Genomic DNA, 23,618 nt, shown 5'->3' with positions numbered 1-23,618 from the left:
CGCCCGAAGAATATTTTCTATGGGGGGCATTTCCTTGGTTGCTATACGTTTGGTATTTCTTATTTGCATTAAGAACATTTTAAGAATTTTGTTTCCTTGAGCGAGGGGGCCCGGCCCCCCTCTGCCCCCTTTGAGTGTCCATGGTTTGTAGACTGTCTAATGCTTGCAGTTCTTATCAAAGATAGCCAAGTGGATTGCCCAAGAATTCCTCACCATATTGGTGAATGGTTAGTTCATTTCTTATGTAATCATTCTGTTACACTGGTTTATTTTATCGTGTTTTTTTGGGGAGTATGAGAAACAAAGGGGGTTCTTCCAGTTGTAGTTATGTTTAATACAAACTGTCCATATTTTGGAGATTGTCCTTTGTTGCTTAGCAGAACGTCATCTGTCCGGTAGGGTATGTTGATCTGTGATCTGTCAAAGACCTACTTTTTACAAATGGTACACTTTGCGAATTTTGAACAATGTTTGTGTAGCAGAAGAACTATAAGGTTCTGCAATTTATGAAGATATCCTGTATGGATTTACTCTTTATTAAATGTCAATTGATGTCGTAGGAGTTAAATTACATATAAATTATAGGATAAAATAGTAGATAATAATAATGGTCTGTCGGAATACTGTGTAAACCAACTTGAATTTATTTCTTTAAAGAACAGATGCTCTTACTGTAGTGATAAATGGGTACTTTGCAGTTTCTGAAGTTTAAATTAGTAATGCCTTTGAAAAAATGTACCGTTCTGAAGAAATTGCAGCTTATTTAAGACTGATGCATCTGCTATTGATTGAATTTTTAATGCTAAGAATTTACAATGCCTGTATATTAGGAGTATTCTGTGCAAATATCTTATAAAACCGTAAATACAGATGCTGTATGTATGGTATAATATGTCTGTGTCCGTATGTGATATTTCTGATTGAAAAAAGTAAGAAAACGTAACTTTGCATGCAAACAAGTGGTAGGCAATTAACCTAAATTACATAATCGAGGGTTGTTTCACCGAACCTACCCTATCCTAACAACGTAAATCTTATGCCATTAGTGTTTGAAACTCTTCCATGAAATAAGGGCTCATTTAAATTTACAATCAGTTGTGGGTGGTTTTCCAACATTATGTGGAAATTGATATTGGATCCCCTGGTGCACGATTACTTTAAGAAGACAGACATTAATAAATAAAAATATGACGCCGTTAATTATAATGGGTATTCTAGCACGAATTTCGGGTTACTTTTCGCATATGTGGTCCAAAACTAGTAAAAAAATTTATAAATTTGCAGAAATATAGCAGTGGAACGTAACCTTTTTTATTCCATCATTTTGTTTTTCAACGTGGAGCATTTGAATTTAAAATTACTCTTGCCATTTATTCCGTTAAGCCCCACCATCTTTACAACGTACGGTAACAATAATTAGTTGTGAATAGATTAGGTTTGTCTGGTCAATGTTCCGTTAAGAGGTCCAGTAATTTCTTCCACACGAAATTTGCAATTTCTCCACTTCTTTCCATTGATTTTCGTTTGATTATATAAATATAACGTTATATTAAGTTAGGATAGTTTTGGACCCCCTTAACGGAACATGGACCAGTTGCTAGTACAGGTTGATTGATGTTTTTTGCACTAGTTTTCATGACACATGTCCTGATTTAGTATTTTTACCCATAACGGTTAAACCCTCCTAAAGTGAATCTACACCAAGGGCACCCAGGAATACAACTCCCCCACAAGAAATAATTTAAAAGATAAATGTACAAGGAGTGTATTTTTTTTTTTTTTTTATTAAAGACTACATAAATCATAAGTTCTTGTGTTGCTCTGATCTGCGGAAACGAAGCCCAAAATTTCTTTCATAATTCATTGCAAAATGGGTCATTTCGTGTAAAAAAGACCAATTCCAAAAACAGTGCCAGCTCGACAATTTCCACAGTTAATAAAATGGCATTACTGCTGTATCGCTGGACTACACGAAAATCGAAAAAGTGAATATTATGTAGTTTCTCCCCCAAAATACTAGGTTGTGATCCTGGCTCACGTGGTAGTGATTGTTGTTCGAAATACGTGTGGACGTATGGCATAAAAACTAGTACATAAAACGGTAATAGTATGCATGAGAACCCCCAGATCTGCGTTTTTTGTGTTCTATTATCACTTCTTTATGAAATGCTTCTACATAAATTTTCTATGTAGTGCAATAGTAAGAAGTATCCATGTGCACAAGACATGCGATATGCGTTAAATTACCCCCCCCCCTACACACACACAACCATAGATAAAGTACAAGGGCACTACACATGCAGATATAAATAACATGTACGTTCTTTTTTTATTTTCGTATCAGTCGATAAGTAAATAAAAGTATGAGCGTCCTGCTCCTTCGGGAACTGATGCAGCTTCATGTATACTATATCCCGTAAAACGAATCAACTCGTGCTAGGTGGCCACTAAAAAGCACGAATGCTGTCTAACCTCATCAGAGGAGGTGCGTCAGCGACGGGAGGTATATGCATAAACGATGATCGTGGGAGATAGGGTAAGTGCAATACTTTTTTTATCACTCAAAATTCATTTCAACATTCGGGGCACTGACAGTAACTACTTCAAACTCTCATTTCTTTACGAAAAATGTCTCATATCACAGTTTACCTTGGTAGAACCATTTGTTGGGGTGAACTGTATAGGTTTGGCCCGGCAGATCGTATCGGAACCTAACCCCTCGTTTAGATAGAATTCCTAGTACAGGTTGGGTGATGTTTTTTGCATTGTAGTTTTCATGACATATGTCCTGTCTTAGTATTTATACCTATAACGGAGAGGAATAAGCCCTCCTTAATCCCAGTTCGACCATCCGGTCTTAGTATTTATACCTATAACGGAGGGTGATAAGCCCTCCTTATTCCCAGTTCGACCATTTCCAGAGTCAATGAAATTTGATTGAACGTTCTGTATTGTCTTTGATGATTATGTGCCAAATTTTAGTTAAATATCTGTTTTCGTTCCATGTATGTACCCTTTCAAAGAGAAGCCCTGCTTTGGTTCCATGTGTATAGTCTTTGAAAGAGAAGCCACTCACCTTCGCTCCGCATGCAAAGTGTTAAGTTTGGCCAGCATTTTTGAAGTTGTAGTAAACATAAAGACCTGTTTTTGCTTGTGATAAGTTGCTTTTTTTTCTGTGTCATGATGATGTGTAATACTAAATATTTATTTACCGTTGTTAGAAAATGAATCATGAGACGCTGCACTCTGTTGGCAAGGTTCTAGATTACTGGGAACAAGAGAAAATCATAAAATTAACCCATTAGTTTCAGTAAGATCAGAGTAAGCATAGTATCCAATGATGCTGGCAGCACTCATAGTTAATGTCTTTGAAGCAAATGAAATTTTAGCCGTTTCAGTTGCAAATTTACAACCTGGATAATGTGTTGCATGTATGTATGACAATGTTTGGTGGTTGGGAAATATGTGTGAAGATGCTTTTTCAGCATCCTGCATCCCCATGGTTCTACTCGCTCCGTCCATTGGTTGACTATGTAAGATATATGTTGGATTCCAGAGCAACATATGTTTATGATCGTAGACGCACCATCATCATCAGTGCCATCTTTGCACTTTGCACGTGAAGCGAAGGTGAGTGACCTTTTGAAAGGTAATGTACATGCAACGAAGTTTATTTTAACGTTCTGTTTGACAAACTGAGTGTGGAAAAGTGTTCTCTTTTCTAATTTGTTCAAACATTTGTAATTAGTTTTCTAAACTTTATTAGTGGTATAATATAAATTTTTAAGAAACAAGTTGTGTGAGGATCTACAAGTGATTCTGCAAAAAATTAAAAGGTTTTCGGATGATATTGTGTCGCTCAAATATTTCAGGAAAATTCTCTTACAGGATGAATTTGAAAGAAAAGAGAGAAACAATTCTAGGTAAAGTTACTTAGGAAGGCCTCAGAGAGGACCGAGATTATATGAAGAAATAATCATTATTGGACACCGGTACAAGATGAATGTCTGTAATTTAATTATTGATATGTATTGTATAGCGTCCATTAGCAAGCAAGAGCTTCTACTTTGACATAACAGAACTAGAGTTCAGGAGCATTAGACGTAGAGTTAGGAAGAAAGTTCAGGTGTATCTAAATATTTATTTCGGTACAAATATAATGTAAATAATGCCTCAAATCACTCATGTAGCAATGTTTCTCATCGATCTTTCCTCCAATATTTCTAGTGAAACACTCGGTTACTTTTTCTCAGGGGCACATAACGGCTTACAACGTTAATTTAATTTTATTTCCAATATTTCGTTCTTTCACAAGGAACATTATCAAGGAAATATAAGACAAGTAATGTTAAATCTAGAAAGTTATGAAGGTAAAATTGTCGTATTATTATGTTTGTATTTTTGATAGCTAAATTTGCAACTTTTATCTTTTTCTTGCAGGACAGAGTGATATCTCTATGTACAGTAGCTGGTAGCTAATCGGAACAAGATGGCATCAGCTTCGAAAAAGGTAATTGTAACAGTATGACAAGAGTATTCTAAGTCAGTACTCAAAGAATATGAATTATAACTAGCACATACCTTCTAATCGATGGCATCTTCAGTGCTTTTTAATGTGGTGTACTTTTCTTTTGGGGTGTAATACGAGGGCTATCCAGAAAGTAGATTACGTTTTGGAATAAAAAATCAACAAAGTATAGGAAACAAATTTTATTATATACAGATGAAAGCCACACACAAATACTACTTTTCGACATAGTCACCATTCAAATTAAGGCATTTATCGTAGCGATGTACGAGCTTGGAAATTCCTTCGTCGAAAAATTCGGCCGCCTGCGACTTCAACCACTTCGTTACCTCTTCTTGCAGCTGTTCGTCGTCATCAAAACGCTGCATAGCCAGCCACTTCTTCATTGCTGGGAATAGGTGGAAGTCGCTCGGTGCCAGGTCGGGACTGTACGGCGGATGAGGAAACAACTCCCACTGAAAAGATTCAAGAACTTCACGCGTGACATTTGCCGTGTGGGGCCGGGCGTTGTCGTGAATCAACAAGATCTTAGAGCTCAACATTCCTCTGCGCTTGTTTTGAATTGCTCTTCTGAGGTTTTGCAGAGTTTGGCAATACCTTTGAGCGTTTATTGTAGTGCCTCTTTCCAGGAAGTCCACCAAAATCACACCTTTTCTGTCCCAAAAAACAGTCGCCATCATCTTCCTTACCGACATTGTTTGCATGCATTTCTTGGGTTTTTGGGGAGAACCTGTGTGCCCCCACTGCATTGATTGCAATTTCGTTTCACAGTTCACGTGTTTCACCCATGTTTCGTCACCAGTAACGATGCGATCGAGTAAAGAGTCACCATCCTTATTGTAGGCGTCCAAAAAGTGCAACGCTGCAGCCATTCGCTGATTTTTGTGGTCCTCTGTCAAGATTTTTGGAATCCATCTTGCACAAAACTTGTGGTAACCAAGCTTTTCGCTGATGATTTCGTGCAACAAACTTCGCGAAATTTGTGGAAAACTCAAAGAAAGTTCCGTTATTGTGAACTTTCGATTTTCACGGACTTTAACATCGACTTTTTCGACAAGTTCGGCAGTCGCTTTGCTGGGTCTCCCACTTCGATCTTCGTCGTGAACATTGGTTCGGCCATTTTTAAATCTTATGACCCACTGTCGCACTCCACCTTCAGTGATAATGTTGTCCCCATACACTTCACACAGCTGCCGATAGATTTCTATCGGTTTACAGTTTTTTGCTGTCAGAAACCTTATTATTGCACGCACCTCGCAGCTCGCGGGATTTTCAATTAACGCATACATTTCAAACCGTCACAGTATCTTAACGGAGCACAGCACGAACCTCTCACTAGCACGGCTAGATGCCGACTGAGCTGCGCAACGCTCTGACCCCAAGATGGCCGCGCTAGCCCCGCCCCTAGCGGACACAGACGAAAACGTAATCTACTTTCTGGATAGCCCTCGTATTTAACTCTGTTAGCCATAACGTCATTAGCAAGGAAACATGCATTTAAATTATGTAAAAAGGGTTGCTAGTATATTTACAATGATTTATTGAAATATGATAAGACAAATTAAATGAAGTTACAAAATTAATAACTAATTAATGGTGGTAACAAAAGTGAAAGCTAATTAAATGAATATTTACTAAAGTGAGAATTAGATGGGAGACATTTCCTATTACACGGTAAGAATCTTGAACATTTCCTATTGAAAATCACAATTCAACATTTATCCATATAGGATAAGTAGAAGGATAGTCACTTACAATACTACTCGGCAGAAGAGACAAGAAGATCCAACCTTTGATGGGCAGGAGAGATCCATTTCTATGTTCCGAACGATGGAGACTTCTTTTAAACAACTGCCTTGCCTCTCCACTGTACCAACTGGACCCCGAAGCAAATTTACGGCAGTCTTTTATATCAATCGTGTAACTGTGGTTAAATTCCTCTTAACCTATTTCTGTTGTGACCCACTCACCTACAAAAGTCACGTACCATATTAGAATTTTACTGTTAGGTGGAAACTTCTGGTCTCTTCTTACTCAATGAACATAGAGGAATAAATCAATCTCTGGTTTTTCAACCTGTATGAAAAATATTTAAAATATATAACTTTTTTCCGACTGTGATTTCTACCACATTAAATTAATTATTTATTTCGAGTAAATTATACTGTTCTACATAAAATCGCATCTATTAATACTGAGCCAAAGTCAATGCATTCATAAGAAAAAGGCAAACGCAACCACAGTCAACTCTTGTGCATCCAAAGATTTCCCACCAGGACCGTGGTGGCTCAGTGGCAGAGCATTCACCTCTGGTGCGTGGGTTTTCTCAGGGTTCTCCCGTTTCCTCCCACTTTCTTCATTCCATCATTTCATTCATTTCTCATCATCGCTGTCTCTTTTAGCCCACACGGCATAACCGTGGGACGTAAAACTCAGATTTCATTTCTGATTTCAGATTTATCATTCACCTGTCACGAGATATAGTCACTACAGTATATTCGGCTACACCTTCCGCGTTAGGTGTTCGTAAAAGACTTCTTCACGTAGCTCACAGTGATGACACAATACCATCTTGTCCGACAACTAACCCTTATCCCATTGATCTATAATACCTATCTTACTACATTCAATCCATTAACTATATACATATTATTTCAACTTTTAATTTACCTACATTTTGTATTGTCATTACTTTTTTATTATTGCTTCATACTTTATATTTATATAATCTTAGTCTACGTGGCGAAGTTAATACTAATTATGATTTATCTCCCACTTAACCATGACTGTATAAATTATATAGTTACAATTACTAAGAACAAAATTGAAGTATAGACATCTACAACTACACATACTAAAATGATTCATGTTCAAGTCGACACAGAATAGTAGTAATAATGCAATAAAAACCTCTATTACACGCACATGCTCACAAACTCACCCACACAACATACATGCATAAGTAAGCATATAATATAATAAGATAAAATTGAAAGGTTACAAAAACAACAATGAACCTTGACTGATTCATGAAGAGCTTACTCAACCGACTTTTTAAATAGATGCATGAAAGGTGATTGTCTTGTGTCAGGTGAAAGGTTATCCCATGCCCGGATGGTGGATAAACAAAATTTTAGTATAATACTTTGACGAAATTCATATTTTTCGACTTTTTCTGATATTCCTTTCTGTATTAATTTATACGTATATAATTTTTTCATATCTTGGTAAATCTTCCTTTTATTGTTATCTATCGTGATAGTTTTATCACATGATATCACCTGTAGTGCGAGGGATTCCTACAGGAATTGATCCTGGGGATTCCTGAGGATTTGATCCCAGACATCAGAATTTGTGACATAATGTCTGTGGGATTTCGTGGTGTTCCTCCGTTTCTTTTCTCGTTCTTATTTCACGAATACTTTCGTAATCATTCACTTTCGTCAATCGTCCGTCTTCTGTAGCCTAAAAAGGCATAAGTGTGGAACGTTCAAGATTTCATTTTTAAAATCAGATTATAATTAATTATACGCATTTAAATTGAACTCTTCATATGTCATTTCATGTCCCTCATTTACTCTTAATGACGAACTTGTCCTAGTAGTTCTATTATCTGCCACTAAGTCCTCTGCACTTCGAATATGGCCACACTCATGTAAGCATGGTGCCCACCTTGGGCGTTTCATAGCTACTTTCGTATTATCAATTTGAGCTCCTTCGTGGCTAAGCGGTTAGCGTACACGCCTATGGCGTGGGAGACCCGGGTTCGATTCCCGGCGGGAGCTCATGTGATTTGGATTCCACGTTAATCAGTAGGTTCACGTCTCATATAGCCTCGCTGCTGAACGAGACGTTAAACTCAAAGAATCGTATTATCAATTTCTTTTCTTTCCTATTTCCTCCCTTCCCCCTCTAACGGAGCTTTGTGTGAACTCTTTTTTTTTAGTTTTTTTTAACGTCTCACGATCGTACATCGAGGCTAAGGTAGACGGTTATGATGAGATGGATGTTGATAATGGTCGAACGAATAAAATGGGAGGAAACGGAGAACCTCGAGAAAACCCACGCGTACACTGTTTGTGCACCATAAAGCTGATTTTAAGCAGGCTGGAATCGAACTACGAACCTCTCGCACCATGTACCTAGTCGTACCATAAATACGGACACAACATTGGAAGTGAATTATTATGAAACTGTTAAAGATACTTTAATATCCGTAATGTATAGGTTACTTAAAGGTGTAATAAACACATAGCACCAATTACTTTTCACACAGGCCTTAAGTCTCTGTGTCCACTCACCTATAGAATTACGCTCTGTCTCTATAGGGAAACCCGCCACTGCCTTCACTAGGGAAAGTTTCAGACTGTCAATATTAGTATGCCTCTTCTTACAGACCATGCCCTCAACACTGACCACAACTTGTAGTTCAACGGGTTGAGGTCAGGGCTAATAGCAGGCCAATCATCTGGAGCAATGAAGTGTGGGAAATTTTCCTCAGCCACTCCTGGGAGGAGTGTTCAATGTGAGCTGGTGCGGAATCCTGTTAGAAGGTCCAATGTTGGTTCCTGAACAAAATGTCACTTAAAGGCTTCCCAACAGAGTTCAAAACACTATTTTCGTACACTCTGGATGAAATTTTCATCCCATTTTCTCAAAAATGCACCACTCACCAAACCTTGACTGAGGTCGGATGATGACCCCTATGGATTTTCAGGGTTTTCTCCCAAGATTCCTGGGAAGTTGAAGCATACACTTGGTCATTTTGTCGATTGAAAGCTTCCTCAATGTGTAATATCTTTTCATATGTAAAAAGAATTCTCCTCCTGTACCCATTGTTTGCGTAACGCTGCAATAGGCGTTTTGCTTTTATCACCCTCTGCTCTTTTTGACGTGCATTGAAGAAGTGACCTATACTTCATCGGTAAGCCTTCAACCCCAAGTCACTTTTTAACACACGAGACATTGATATTTTGGAAATGTTCAGGTCACGAGAAAGCACTGACTTCTTTCGTACAGCATTTCTCTGAATACGGTCCGCCAGTGGTTGCATTAACTTTTTGGTTCTTACGCTGCGTGGACGGCCTTACCTTGGGCGATCATCAACTGTCCCAGAGTCCGTAAATCGCTTGATGGTCCAATACACGAAAGATTTGCTAATATTCAACTTTTCAAGTGTTGTGAATATCACGGGGCTAAATTACACAATTTATGAAGAGCTATTTCTGCCACACGATTTTTGAAATCGATCCACTCCATAGCTACACTTTCACGAACACACTTTCTCTATGACAGCTCAACTCACAATGACCCACTCCACTCTCTTGCACAGGCGGATTGAGTGCGACCTTAAAAGCTGGATGTACACCCTGCCTCAAAACATGTGTCAATATTTGTATGATATGACTAGGTACTTTTTAAAGTGTTACGTGGTAATACTTTATCTTTCCTGATAAGTAATTCGCTTTGAGATTCCTATATTTCAACTAGTGATGCAAAAAAAGTATGATTTTTTGGATTTAGTTTTTTTTTTTTTTTTTTAATTTATAAAAAGTAGGCTTTCTTGAAAAAAATGACATTTTAGCTTGTTTGATTTGAATGCTTTTCTTATCCAAGAATCACCTGTTTTCCTGTAATGAATGCTACAATTGTGTATTTACAACATTCATTACTTGTGAGTTCTGTATTCAGTTCTGAGCAGGCTATCTTTATTGGTTTTCAAACTGACATTTCATTGATGGCTTGTAATTATAAATTATGCAACCCCATATGAAACTTATTATATATTCTGGGGATTCAATTTCAGCACCTCGTACCATTCAAAACTAAAAGCCATCTTTCTTAAATATTTATATAAAAGAATACATATTGTGTAGGAATTTCTTTAACAGAATCATATGCTTATGGAATGTAAACCATTTTGCTTATATTGGTTGGTTGCTTCTGTTCGTCTAGACGATGTGTTCTATATATGCGCACTGATTTAAGATTTGATACATTAAGGTCCATTACTAGGATAGGGCTATATGATCTATGCTACTGTTTCACATTATAATGTAGTCCTTGATATATATCGTATATATAAATATGTGGGACATACGATGTATTTCAGATAGCTGAAGGGTAATCGTGAAAGCTTAAACAAAAGACTTCATACGATGGAGAGTCAAATATAAAAGACATTACAGCAGTCAGTTACAGATGCGCTAGAAATTAGGAATAGTGCTCAGTTTTTTGAGAGTTTGGAACAATAATAGGCATAGTTTGAAGAGCGACTGATAGGTTGGAAGCAGTCTGCAATTTTCTTTAAGTTGGCAACAATGATAGACATGACTTAAAAAGTGGCTGACTGAAGACAGTAGTGTAAAACTAGGAGCACTATTCATAACAATCTCTGCAGGGCCTTACATGGCCTTTTACACATTGACCGCAGCGATAGTTATGCATCAGCCAGCATACAGCAATGAATTTCAGTTGTCTGATCCCTTTCTACTGAAGAAAAGAGAGTAACAGAATGGTGTTTCTTTTCTGTGTATGCTGCCACTATTTTTCGTGTAGTCTCCAACCGTGTTCGATTCCTGGTGCTTAGGCTACAAACCCGAGTACATATTAGGATCTCACTTTCAACAATAGATCCCGTCTCATATATCCTCGGTGCTGAGAAGAAACGTTAATTTGTAATTAATCAACCAGGAACCACGTGCATCCCTCAGAGCACACGTATGAGCTATTTGTGTCCGTTCCATTCTCATGGCTGTTGATTAACTTTACAGCTAAATTTTCCAAGATTTCTAGTGGTCAGGGAAATTGATTATGGGTGAGGCTAAATGTTCATTCGCATCACATCGCCATAGAAATTATGTATCCCGAAATGCAAACTTACAGAAATTTACCACCGTTGAAAAGACGATAGATGTATAGAAAAAACACTGAAGATAATCTCGACGTAAATGTGAGATTTTCAGTAGTTGTTGTTATTTCAGTTATTTAGTTTCCGTATATAATTTTATCCAAATTATTCTAATACGAAGTTGGATTAAATATAAATAAGACCATAAATGACATTTTTTTTTTTTTTTTTTTTTTGAGACAGTATATTTATTTTAAAACAGAACCTTTTCTAGATATCGTAAGCTAATTCTATTTTTGGAACATCACTATCAGTTTTTTAATTCCTTCATCATAAAACCTTTCTAGACCTGCATGTTGCTAGTTGCATACGAAATCTTAAACCTTTTCGTCCCTAGAAAACTTCCTTTCGCCCAAATCATTTGTAAGGAATCTAGTCACAGGCTAGTTGGCAACAATTCAGAAGAACAGTAGCATACTCCGAAGTTTTCCACTTGTCCACTGCAGTTCTTGATTTGGGAGAGGGGGGGGGGGGGCTAGCGTCCCACCATTTTGCACAAGACTAACAGAGACTATGGTGATGAGATGGGTGATAATGGTGGAATGACAGAAGTGAGAGGAAACTGGAGAACCCTGACAAAGCTCATTTACACGGCGTTACTGCAAAGCCCACTTGGCGGGATTTGGAATTCCAATTTGCGCATGCAGGAAAAGCAGTATGGGGTCTTGCGTTGTCATGAAGCAGCAGAATGTTACGATGGAAATTTTGTGTCTTTTGGATCAGTAAGTTTCTTTAACCACATACAAGAAATAACATCTTTAAGATCACATTCCACGATTATGCCTTTCAGGCTATAGGTGAACGATTATGGAAGAATTGATGGAATGCGAATATACATGACCTGGAATAGTGCTCCCTATCTTGCTCAATAATTCTCAAGGCGACATTGAATTTTTCGTTAGTTTAGAAAATGTACGTACACAACAATGTTAGTATCCCAAAACACAACCGAGGAAACTTTCGCAGCAAAGAAACGCGTTTTTGCTTTCACTAGTACTGTTCCATCTTTTAACTGCGATTTCATATTAGACTTCTTTGAGTCAGAGCGTAGTGTTGTACCTATGATTCATTATATGCGAAATACAAAATGCATCTCCTTCTATAACATAATGATCCAGATATTTGTCCAAGATTTGAGATTACCGTGCGATTGGCATTCAACAGTCCTGAGTTTACTTAATTTTTTCGTACTGACAATGCTTATTGGATACTTCACGAACTCTTACCTGTCGGTCATCATGAATAAAGATTTAAGTGTGCTGAATGTTCTGCGGGTAATACTGTTAATCGTCTTGGATCGACAAGCTTTATTGTCCGTTTAAGAAAACCTGACATCTGACAGCTTGTTGTGCGTGCTGTAAACAAAACGAAGGGAAGGGTTGTCCACCAATAGCTGCGGTGTTCTTCAATGTTGTTTCTAGGCAGCCATACTCCAAGAACTATTATTTTGTAGGGATGTGTCGATACCACTTCTTCATCGATACCCGATACCTATACTTTTGGACACATGTGTTACATATTATCAGGAATTTTCAGAATAATGAAATGAGCAACATTGTAATAGGGTATATTAAATATATCGCCAAAATTTGACAAAGACAAAAAAGCAGAATTTCATATTAGGTTCCACACAAAAAATATATTTCCTCTAACTTTAATCCAGCTCACATAAAATGAACTAAAAAGCAGCAAATACTTATATAGTGTAAACTTAATTCTAAGCTCCAGTGATTGATATTTAGAGTGATAATGTACTTTGAAAGTTACATTGTATTTACTGGTCTTTATTACATACATATAATGCAAACGGATACTACCGTTACAAATTTTTATTGTTTACAAAATTATGCGAACTGAACAAGTGTTGCTGTGTATACCATAAAAAAAAAAAAAAAAAAAAAGGGTTATTTAAACGAAGTCGAAAACGATAAAACTATTTATTAACTTTAGAACTAATTGTTTTTAACCAGTAAATAGGAGAAAATATGACAAAGTGAGCGTCTTGTGGGTTTCTTCCATAGCATTTTCTTCTGAATCGAAACCTCCGTCTCGTTTGGGATTCAAAGTACGGATCTGCTATTCTGACCATGGGCGCCCGAAGGGGGAAGGCAGGGTGGAACACCCCTGGCTCACGAAAATGTATACGTAATATAGCAAACCGCGTATATCAAATACTAGACGTAATATAGCAACCATGGAATGCCCCCCTCCCTAGAAAATGTTCTTCGGGTGCTCATGATCCTGACTGAGGACCTTTCGCTTTTCTTCACCACTATTTTGGCATCGAGGGACTAAAAATATCAGTTGAGTACGAGTGGTGCAAATGAAAGACGGACACATGCATAAAGAAATCGACTGTACAATTGATAATAATTTAGATCAACTTTAAGCCTAAAAGAAACCGATGAAATATGTGTTACTGTTAATATTAAACAAATTGAAAATATTTCGGAAAATGTGTCGGTAAATATCGGTGACCATTTGTTGATACCGATATATCGGTATATTCCTATTATTTTTGTTACTTGGAAATTAAGCATTACAAACTGCGGTATCGTATTATTACGATTATAGAAGTACGAGTTGTTAAACGTTCTAGGTTTGTTATCTGAGCTGCTCTCTTTTGTTGAAGACCCTTTGCCAACAGCACTTCCAGTGGATTATTGTATTTTGTCCAACTATCAGACGCCAGCATCTCTAACCGCATAGTAATCAGATTTCGAACTACTTACACACTTGAGACTTGTCAAGTATATCATTGCGGAACTGTACATGCAGTCTATGCATTTTTTTCTAGTGTTTTATACTTTCTACGTCCAAAAACTAAATAGTTGTCCATTGTTAAACTGATACGAATACTTCCCCTTCAGCCATTGTTGCAGCTAGGAAACAAACGACCGTAAGAGAAGCTCCCTGCATGGAGAGTGTCTAGGCAATAGTATCAACTGTTCACTATTGCATCTTCTACGAGTATTATGTTATTTCGTGCCTACTTAAAAGTTCTTTTATATTTAATCCACCCTCATACATTTCCTGCACAGTGTAGGCCAGTGGTTCTCAACCGAATTCTTATCACGACCCCCCATTTTATAACATCATCTTGCCAGCGACCCCCTTGTAATTTCTGGTTTGTACAGTCCGTAACAAAAAACCTGCAATATGAGCATGTAAGTTTATTGTGAAACTACGCCTAACAGCGCAGAGAATCAACATAACGTCTAAGTGGCACGAATCACACTAGGAGAAACTTCGGCGTCCTCCCCTGCACACTTATTTTGGAGCAAAAGACTTTGTCTTTTCACAATAAACTTTCATGCTCATGTTGCAGGTTTTTTGCTGCGGACTCTACAAATAATAAATTTGTGTGGAATTTTTAATATACCTATTGCGGAGATCTCACGATATCCGTCTATTTCTATAATAGTAGAATCCTTTTCTTGTATGTAATGGATACTTTAATTTCCCTAAAAGCAAATGGATTAAAACTAAATTTGCTTCAGTTCAGTTCATTCATATTACAAATATCGAATCCGATCGTCATACTGTTTCAAAATGGAGTCGTTTGAAAATTATAAAATTTCATAACTCTCTTTCTTAATTTTGGGTCATATGTTAAAAAAATTAAGTGACTTCTAGTTTTGGTATGAAAAAACTTGGACAGTTGTTTAAAAAGTTATTGAGTATTTTAAATGACTTGATAATGTGCGTCACGAAGATTGAAGCGGACATTGCCGCACTATTGAAATCACATGATGCTCAGGTATCTCATTCGCTTTCAATTTTAATTGTATTTCAATATGCTGGTTTTGTTGCATTTGCATTTTTCTAAAATTTCAATATGCAGTTCTCATTAGTTTCATATCTTACCTCTTTCATTTAAATTGATTTTTAAAAACTCTGAATCTGTTGAAAATGTTTAGTAGACATTTTTGTTGTTGTTAGGCATATTTTTATTTTTATACATATTGTTATCAAAACAAAATTCAAGATAATATTTAAAAGTATTTTCCGGTTCTAATTACAGTATATTTATCTTCTCCGCATATCTTCGCGACCTCCTAAGGGGGTCGCGACCCACAGGTTGAGAAACCCTGGTGTAGACTAATGACTAAAATAATAGTGCAGTATCTGTAATGGTGTCATTTATTATTTTTGATGCAAATAAAAATGGTGTGGAAAGAACTGAAGGGAGCCAACCAAAATAATAAGTGATAAGGAATAAAACTATTTTTAGAAAAGTATAAATTTACAGTGCAGTGTAAATAGTGGTCCAAGATGTGCAGCACATTACGGTAATTTAATACATTTTTTAACTAACAATGTTTAACATGTTTTAAAACCGAGGAACTCAAGAAAAGTCATAAATCTGGGCGGGAAAAGTAGAGAATTCCGTAAGACATCCTAATATATAGGTTTGTAAATACTAACAAAACTACATCGTAAAATTTTATTTTGTGTATATTTATTTATTTGTGCAGTGTTGTGAAAAATTTAAAAGGTCATATAAAAATTTCGCTATAACTTTTTAGTCCTCGTAAACCACTATAAAAACAAAAAAAAAAAAAAAAAAAAAAAGTTTTCAAAAAACAGCTTACAGTTGCTAACACATCAGTTAAACTTTGGGTCATATTTAGAGGGCTCTTTTTCCAAGAATTCTGAAAATCCTGTCCACCCCTCTAAACGTTCCGCTAACTAGTCTCCGCGACACATGATAGAGATTTATGATCCCTTCTGGCTAAACACCAATGTTGCCTCAATTCCTTTTCCTTCTTTCCTTTTTCCTAGTTGATTTTTTTTTTTTTTTTTTAATTTTTGTTGCGAACTGAAAATAGGAAGGAAAGATTTCTCCTTATTTTGCCGGACTTTAACTACACAAGTGGATCGAAGGTACGGCAACACTGAAAGCAGTGACAGCTTACACGCTCGCGAGGGCTAACCGAGGGTTGTGGGGGTGAAAAGAAGCAGTGGTTGGGGAAAGAGCTCTTTAAAGCTGTCCTGGTGTATGTAATGTCATGTATTTAAAAAACGCGCTGTTCAACGGTAAAAAAATGGAAAAGTTATTTGTAATCTTAACTTTTTTTTTTTTTTGGCTAATAAAAGAAGTGAAGATGCAGTGTCAAAGAGAATGCTGATGAGATCTTTTATTTCCATTAGCACTTGATTTGCATCAGTTTCTGGAATAGAAATGGAACTCAGAATTAATAAACTGAGAACGATTTGGTGATAATTTCGGAATTTGTTTGAATAAATAATATTTGTTTTGTGGCTTACCATGGTACACCTTCCGACAATTAACACGTTCACTGCGTTACGAGTCACCGGTGGCTCCTGCGATATTTCATTTCTGTGCTATGCCGTTTTATGCCTTCTATTACCTCTGTTCGTCTGTTGTATTTTCGTTTGTACAGATTTTGAACATTACTAGCATCCATGTGCTATACGAGTCACCGGTGACATGTGACTCGTATAGCATTGAGATCCAAACTCAGTTTTACACTGCCGTAGTGAACGTGTTGAGTAATGAGACTGATTTTATTATGACGAAGCAGTGAATCCATGACAAGGCACCCTCTCACTGGGCAGTACTTGTTCAGGAATATTTGACACACACATACACACACACCAAAAAAAAAAAAAAAAAAAAAGTGTGTCCTGCAGCATCTCTGTGATCTCCAAATATGCTCCCCTGCGACTATTTTTGTTATCTGTTCTCGTTGTTCCCTAAATTGAAATTACCATTAAAAGAAAGGCGACAAAACTGACTGTAATAATTATCGAGGCATTTCTCTTCTGTCAACATCCTATAAAATCCTTTCAAATATTCTGTTAGCAAAACTGACCCCATACGCAGATGAAATTATTGGAGATTATCAGTGCGGATTTAGACGAAATCGATCAACTATCGACCAAATATTTACCATTCGCCAAATACTCGAAAATAAGTGGGAATACAATACCCCGGTACATCAACTATTTATTGATTTTAGAAAGGCGTACGACTCGGTTAGGAGAGAAACATTATACAACGTTCTTGCAGAACTTGGAATACCGAGAAAGCTAATTAGATTAATTATGATATGTTTAAATGAATCCCAAAGTAAAGTCCGGGTAGGAAAATTTTTGTCCACGAGCTTTCACGTCGAAAATGGCCTGAAACAAGGAGATGCGTTGTCGCCATTATTATTTAACTTCGTTTTGGAATACGCTATAAGGAAAATCAAAGATAGCAACCAGGGCTTGCAGTTGAACGGTATTCACCAGGTTATGGCATATGCTGATGATGTAAATTTAATAGGAGATGATAGGAGAACAATAGAAAGAAATGCAGAGATCTTATTAAACGCTTGCAGGGACATGGGTTTAGAACTAAATACAGATAAAACTAAATACATGGAAGTGCGTCGGGACCGTAATACAGCAAATTATGGATGCGTTAAAATACTAAATAATACTTTTGATAAAGTGGATACTTTCAAATATCTAGGATCAATATTAACAGAGGAAAATCATATTCACGGAGAAATTAAATGTCGACTAAAAGCAGGGAATTCGTGTTACTATTCGGTTCAAAATTTCTTGTCGTCGCGAATTCTGTCGAGGAATTTCAAGCTTAAAATATACAAAACGATAATCATGCCTGTTGTTTTGTATGGCTGCGAATCATGGTCACTTACTCTGAGGGAAGAACATAGACTGAAAGTATTTGAGAACAAGATCCTGAGACGAATATTCGGACCCAAGAGGAACGGGAATGGGGAATGGCGGAAACTTCATAACGAGGAACTACATAATTTATATGGTTTACCCAACATTGTTAGGGTCGTCAAGTCTAGGAGGCTTAGATGGGCGGGTCATGTAGCTAGAATGAAAGAAAGTAGAGACGCTTTCAAAGTCTTGACTGGAAGACCAATCGGAAAACGACCATTAGGAAGACCTAGGCGCAGATGGGAGGACAATATTAAGATGGATCTCGCAGAGATTGGAATACAGTGTAGAAACTGGATGCAGTTAGCTAAGGATAGAAGTCAGTGGAGAGCTTTTGTGAACGCGGCATTGAACCTCCGGGTTCCATAGACCATAGAGTTAGTTAGTTAGTTAGTTATTAAAAGAACCACTTTTTGACAATGTTAAAGACATCCAAACAGCTGTGACAACGGCATTACGGCACAAACTGAGATGCAGAGGTCGTTCTACTTGCGTGATCGTGCCACTCGTATTTGCAGCAGGAGGGATGTACTTTGAATACTAAACAAATATTATTACGTTATCTTTGTTTGCTTGGTCACAATAAAATCAGTCCCATTGCTTAATTGTCGGACGGTGTACTTCGAACAAAAAAGTACGATATTTACAGCTGATTTAGACATGTATTTTAATTGTCTATATGCAAATTTCTAAAATATTTTTATTTATGTTTCAGTCGGTGACTTCAGCCAATTATAGCAGTCTTCCCGACGATGTGACGGAAGCTTTACAGTGTCCTGTGTGCTATGAGATGCCACAGCCACCGATCAACCAGTGTGAAAGGGGCCACCATTTGTGTGGGAATTGCCGGAAGAAGCTTCCTACTTGTCCACTTTGTAAAGGAAGGTTTAGTGGAGCACGCAATTATGTTGCTGAAGAGTTAGTAATCAAATTGGAAGGACTTTGTGATAAAAATGTTCGCAGAAACACTGGGCGTTCCCAGCAATCTAGATCAAACTATAAACGTGTAGGAAATATGTACTCGTGTCTTATAAATGAATGTGGAGAAGATAATATTCGTTCTTTCAAAGCTATGTTGAATCATATTCGCCAGAATCATGGTGATATTCTCCACGAAGTGAAAGTGTTTCCTAATAATTGCTATACACAGGCGTGGGAACTAGCGTATGAAAGTGATCAAATATGCCAGAGCATCTTCCATCTGAACAGGATGGGGTTGTTTGTGTTTTCACTTGACATTCGACCGAATGGTGACCTATTCGCATGGATCCAGATGGTAGCGACGCCAGAAGTCGCGTCCCGCCATAAATTTAAAATCAAAATTTTTGACCTGAATGGCCATAAGAGAAAAACCTCATATAGAGACATAGCCGCGTCCTCTTTAGACTCGTGGCGCGATATCATTGGATTTCATAGGTGTTTATTAGTAAGTAGTCGCGATATGAAGAATTACACATGGGACCGTGATTCATTCGGATGTCTTGTTGAAATATCTCGAACTGATCGAGTGGAGTACGATGATGATGACGATTATGAAGATAGTGATGCTATAGATGAAGAAGTAATCGATAGTTTATGTGAAGATTTAAATAATTGTTTGAGGAGTGAAGATGTGAGTCTCGTCGATGAAGATGTTAGACCCCAGTCATGCGAGAGAAATGAAGTTTTTCATCTTTCATACCGCCGCTCTCAAGAAGGCTACCATGCACGATCTGCAGTGCATAACAGAGGAAGGTACAATGGACGCTATCGACGGGGAAACTTTGACCAACAAACGTCGAATCGCAGAGGAAGGGTAGATGGTTCGCGACACTGGCGACGACAGCAAAATCGCTCACGGGCTCGTTACACACAGCGTAATCAAGATAATTACCCGCCAAGGAATGGTGGCCAGTCCCCTCACCCGCCAAGAGGTCGCTATAGACCTTATTTTAGCCGTCGGGGTCGGCGTTCATATCGTGAATCTACCCACTCAGATAGAAGTTCTTCCGACGAATATCTCGACTGTGATGTCAACTTGACATTTTGCCAAACGTCTGGTTACATTTATTAACCTGAAAAAGGAAATTATAGTGCTTTTTTGCTTTCCGTTTGGTGTTCCATGATCTTATTTTAATATAATTTTGTTAGATTGAACACAAAGAATAAAGTGTATAAGGGGGGGGGGGGGGAGTTCTGTGTGGTGCCTATTGCACTACAATGATTGCTTTACAAATTTATTTCGAGGGTAGAAATACCAATTTTAATATAAAGATAAGAAAGAGATAGATAAAATAATGTCTTTAGAATAAATTATTCTAAGCATTCGTTAATGAATGAAATGTTATACTTCTTAAAATAGATAGTATACATCGGAATAACACTCTGTTGTTTTGAATATTTTAATTCTGTTTATACTAAGAATTGTCTTTATGAGCTTACATTACAAAATTTCAATCCGTGAATATTGATTTGTATAAAAGCCTTTATCTGTATACAATTGTTTTTATAATTATGATGTGAAAAATCATTTTGTATATTTCATTCCTCAGGGTTACATCAATTTGTGGCATGCTTTCTGACAATTTTTTTTTGTCCCCCAGTGAATGCAACTTTAACAGAACCTTTTGAGCTTTCACAGAGGTCTTACTGATACGAAAAAATGAAACAACGTTAAAAATGTTGTATATAAATTGCTTTGGCGGTATTTACTTTTCATATATGATTATAATAAAAAAAATTACAGAATGTCACAGAACAGCATATCAAAGAAAGACAAATATATGAATGTGTGACTGGAATATTGTTTGATATATTTCGCAGTTCTTTAATTAATGATGTATGCTTATATTTGTTCTCGATATATATATATTTTTTTTTCATAGTTTATTGTACATATTTAGTAAGGTTGTCTTGATCTGTGATATTTTTTTAACATAAAATATACCAGTATTATTTATCTTTTTTTTTATTATTAAGAAAGAAAATATAAAAAATTATGTTCGAAACAATTCGAATATGTTATATCGATGAAATTTACTATTCGACGAGTACAAACAACAGTGATCATGATGTAGTATTATTTTTAACGTTGTAATGATTCCTTTTCTGGAAATAAACCACTGAATACAATAACAATATTTTGTAATCATTTAATTGAAATTTCAGTACATGGAAGTTCATGAAAAGTACTGTACAGAAGATTAATGCCTAAAATACGGAAAGAACTGTCAGGTTAGCCCTCTTTTGGAACTAAGTACGATAGATGTTCAGAAAGTTTTCATATTCATCTGGTTGATAGTTGAAAAAGGTTGAAACTCGCCAGAAATATTCACCAAAAATTACACATTTTTCCCACCGTTGCAAGCACTTGTGAGTTGTGAATGCCATCTTTGCAAAACTGTGCAGTTATCTATTGAGCCACGCATCTCTCGCAGAAGTGACGTCATAATGATCTTGAAAATGCTTACGTTTTTAGATTAGGTAAGAGGAAGAAATCTGAAAGCTCAAGATCCGGAGAATATGGACCCGGCGTCGGGAATGTGGCGACCGCATCGCCCATTTCTTCCGATCTGCGATAGACATTGGTCCTCCGGTTGGGGTTGATGCTCGTCACCATTCCCGTAAAACCGCAGCTGCGGATCACTGGGTCACTAATCTTCCGCAGGGGGTATGATGGTACTATACAATATGATGACTCGGGTGAAACCGGTCTGATTTTCTGTTGTAACTTGGCAAAGATTTATTTACTTGGATTTGGTTTTTGGGCCTGATTTCCACTTTTTAATTATTTCATGGCTTATTCTTGGATCCGATTTTGGTCTTGTGACGGCGGAGTGAAGTTTGATGGCGTCTAGCCGTACTGGATTGGGTGATGCCCTGAAAGGGAAAACTAGGTATGCGGCATGTTCGACCTTCAAAGACCTGGTCTCTGCTATGAGCCGATGGGACGGTGGTCTCCTTAAAAGTACCCATCAGTCGAGGATAGAAGTTGTGCTGATTCCTCGCACATTTCACTCATCTTCTTGACTAGAGTTGTAGGAAATACCTGCCTGCATCGTTGATCGACCAGAACGATTATGGAGAAGTAGAGGGGGTTATGATTATTTTCACAACATGGCACAAATCAAACCCCTTTAGCAGCCAGAGATATACAAAATTAGAGAAAGCGAACGAGGAAAAAATTGTGGAACATATCCCGCGATATTTGGTTATCAAAGATAAAATGGAAGAAACTAGTGGTAGTTTAAATAAACTTTCACCAATTATTCCACTTAGAGATTTTCAACATATTGCCACTGGGACTTTCCCACCGGGGCATACTCGCAATCTCAGAAATGGAACTCGTTATACGGACTGTAAATAGCAATCCAAGTTATTGCTCAAATGTACCACATTCGGCAGTCCCAATACAACTTAAAGCACATCATCAAATGAACATCAGCAAAGGTGTGATTACTTGTTTTAATCTTGGAAGCTTCTCAAAACCCAAGATCAAAGATGAATTGTTTGAGCAGCATGTCGTAGACGTTAAGTGAATCCGCATCCGCAAGATTAGCGAGCAACAACCGGCGGGTTCCTGTGTCATTACGTTTGGTATCTCCTATCTACCTACCAATCTTACTGTAGCATATTATAGCTTAAAGGCGAGATGCACTGTTTTAAATGAATGTTTCTTTTTCGTTGTTATAACCGCCAACATTTTGGCCACTTATCTATGTCATGCAATATCTGTCATATGTGCAATTGTTCTGACGCAGCACATGATCCACACAACATAAGGTCCCATCTAAATGTGCTAGTTGTAAAGCAGGACATCCGGCTGCGTCTCGCGACTCCGACATTTAAGAACGAAAAGGTAATCCGTAAACTTGCGATTACTGAAAAGATTTTTGCTGCATCAAACCGGCGCATACTTTTGACATCACGTTTTTATCTGCTGTGAAATCTACAGATGTCGAGGTCAGCACTCAGATATGTGATCTTTCTGTTGCGCTAGCAGTGAACAAAGCACAGCAGCTACCAATATCCATTGCTACCCAAACCACCAGTATTTCTGAAGAAATTCCGGAGACCCTGCTCAACAATCTTTGAGGGAACAATTCTTAAAGAGTATATCACTTACGTTGAAACGAACTAAAAAGTGTACTACTACAGAATCAAAGTCCACATCGGACCGTGCAGTTGAGCGATCTGTTAAATCTCAGCCCCTTACTCCCACCACCTCTACTGTGGAACAGAAACCTGCACAGTAGCAGTCTTTGAGTTCTCCGGATAAGCAAAAACCGAAACATCACTCAATTTCGCACAAAGTGATACTTCTATGATGGAAAATAGGTGGAGGACGATGTTCATAATTTCCTTGTGTTTAAAGGTAAGAATTAAAAAGGGGAAATATAGTAAACATTCAGTCGTTTTTAATTTTAACCTATAATGGCTCTTCTACAATGGAATATGAATGGTTATTCCATTCGCTTCGAAGAATTTAAACACCTT

The 23,618-nt window shown here is 37.3% G+C and overlaps 1 protein-coding gene across 8 annotated transcripts; it reads left to right on the top strand.

Moving 5' to 3' along the window:
• The first annotated feature begins 206 nt into the window (after nt 1–206).
• On the top strand, nt 207–21,260 carry LOC145681080 (E3 ubiquitin-protein ligase sina-like). 8 transcript variants are annotated; one of them, XM_081752448.1, is made up of 3 exons: nt 207–227; nt 4,441–4,510; nt 18,859–21,260. In XM_081752448.1, exons 2-3 carry the CDS (start codon nt 4,490–4,492, stop codon nt 20,194–20,196), a joined length of 1,359 nt encoding a protein of 452 aa, XP_081608574.1. In that variant the 5' UTR covers nt 207–227; nt 4,441–4,489; the 3' UTR covers nt 20,197–21,260. The 8 variants fall into 8 exon arrangements, with proteins under 8 accessions (XP_081608574.1, XP_081608567.1, XP_081608570.1 ...); XM_081752441.1 differs by lacking the exon at nt 207–227 and adding an exon at nt 251–400; XM_081752444.1 differs by lacking the exon at nt 207–227 and adding an exon at nt 320–395.
• The last annotated feature ends 2,358 nt before the right edge of the window (nt 21,261–23,618 follow it).

This window comes from Thermobia domestica, chromosome 3, assembly GCF_964235325.1.
Source record: "Thermobia domestica chromosome 3, izTheDome1.hap1.1, whole genome shotgun sequence".
In the NCBI taxonomy this organism is placed as follows: Eukaryota; Metazoa; Arthropoda; class Insecta; order Zygentoma; family Lepismatidae; genus Thermobia; species Thermobia domestica.
The sequence above is the reverse complement of the archived record's forward strand: the minus strand, read 5'-3'. Positions and strand labels throughout refer to the sequence as shown.

Excerpts from the sequence above, each read along its gene's own strand:
- LOC145681080 (XM_081752448.1), top strand. The coding sequence starts at position 4,490 with ATGGCATCAGCTTCGAAAAAG. Across the intron at positions 4,511-18,858 it reads TGGCATCAGCTTCGAAAAAG|TCGGTGACTTCAGCCAATTA; the intron begins GTAATTGTAACA and ends TTTATGTTTCAG.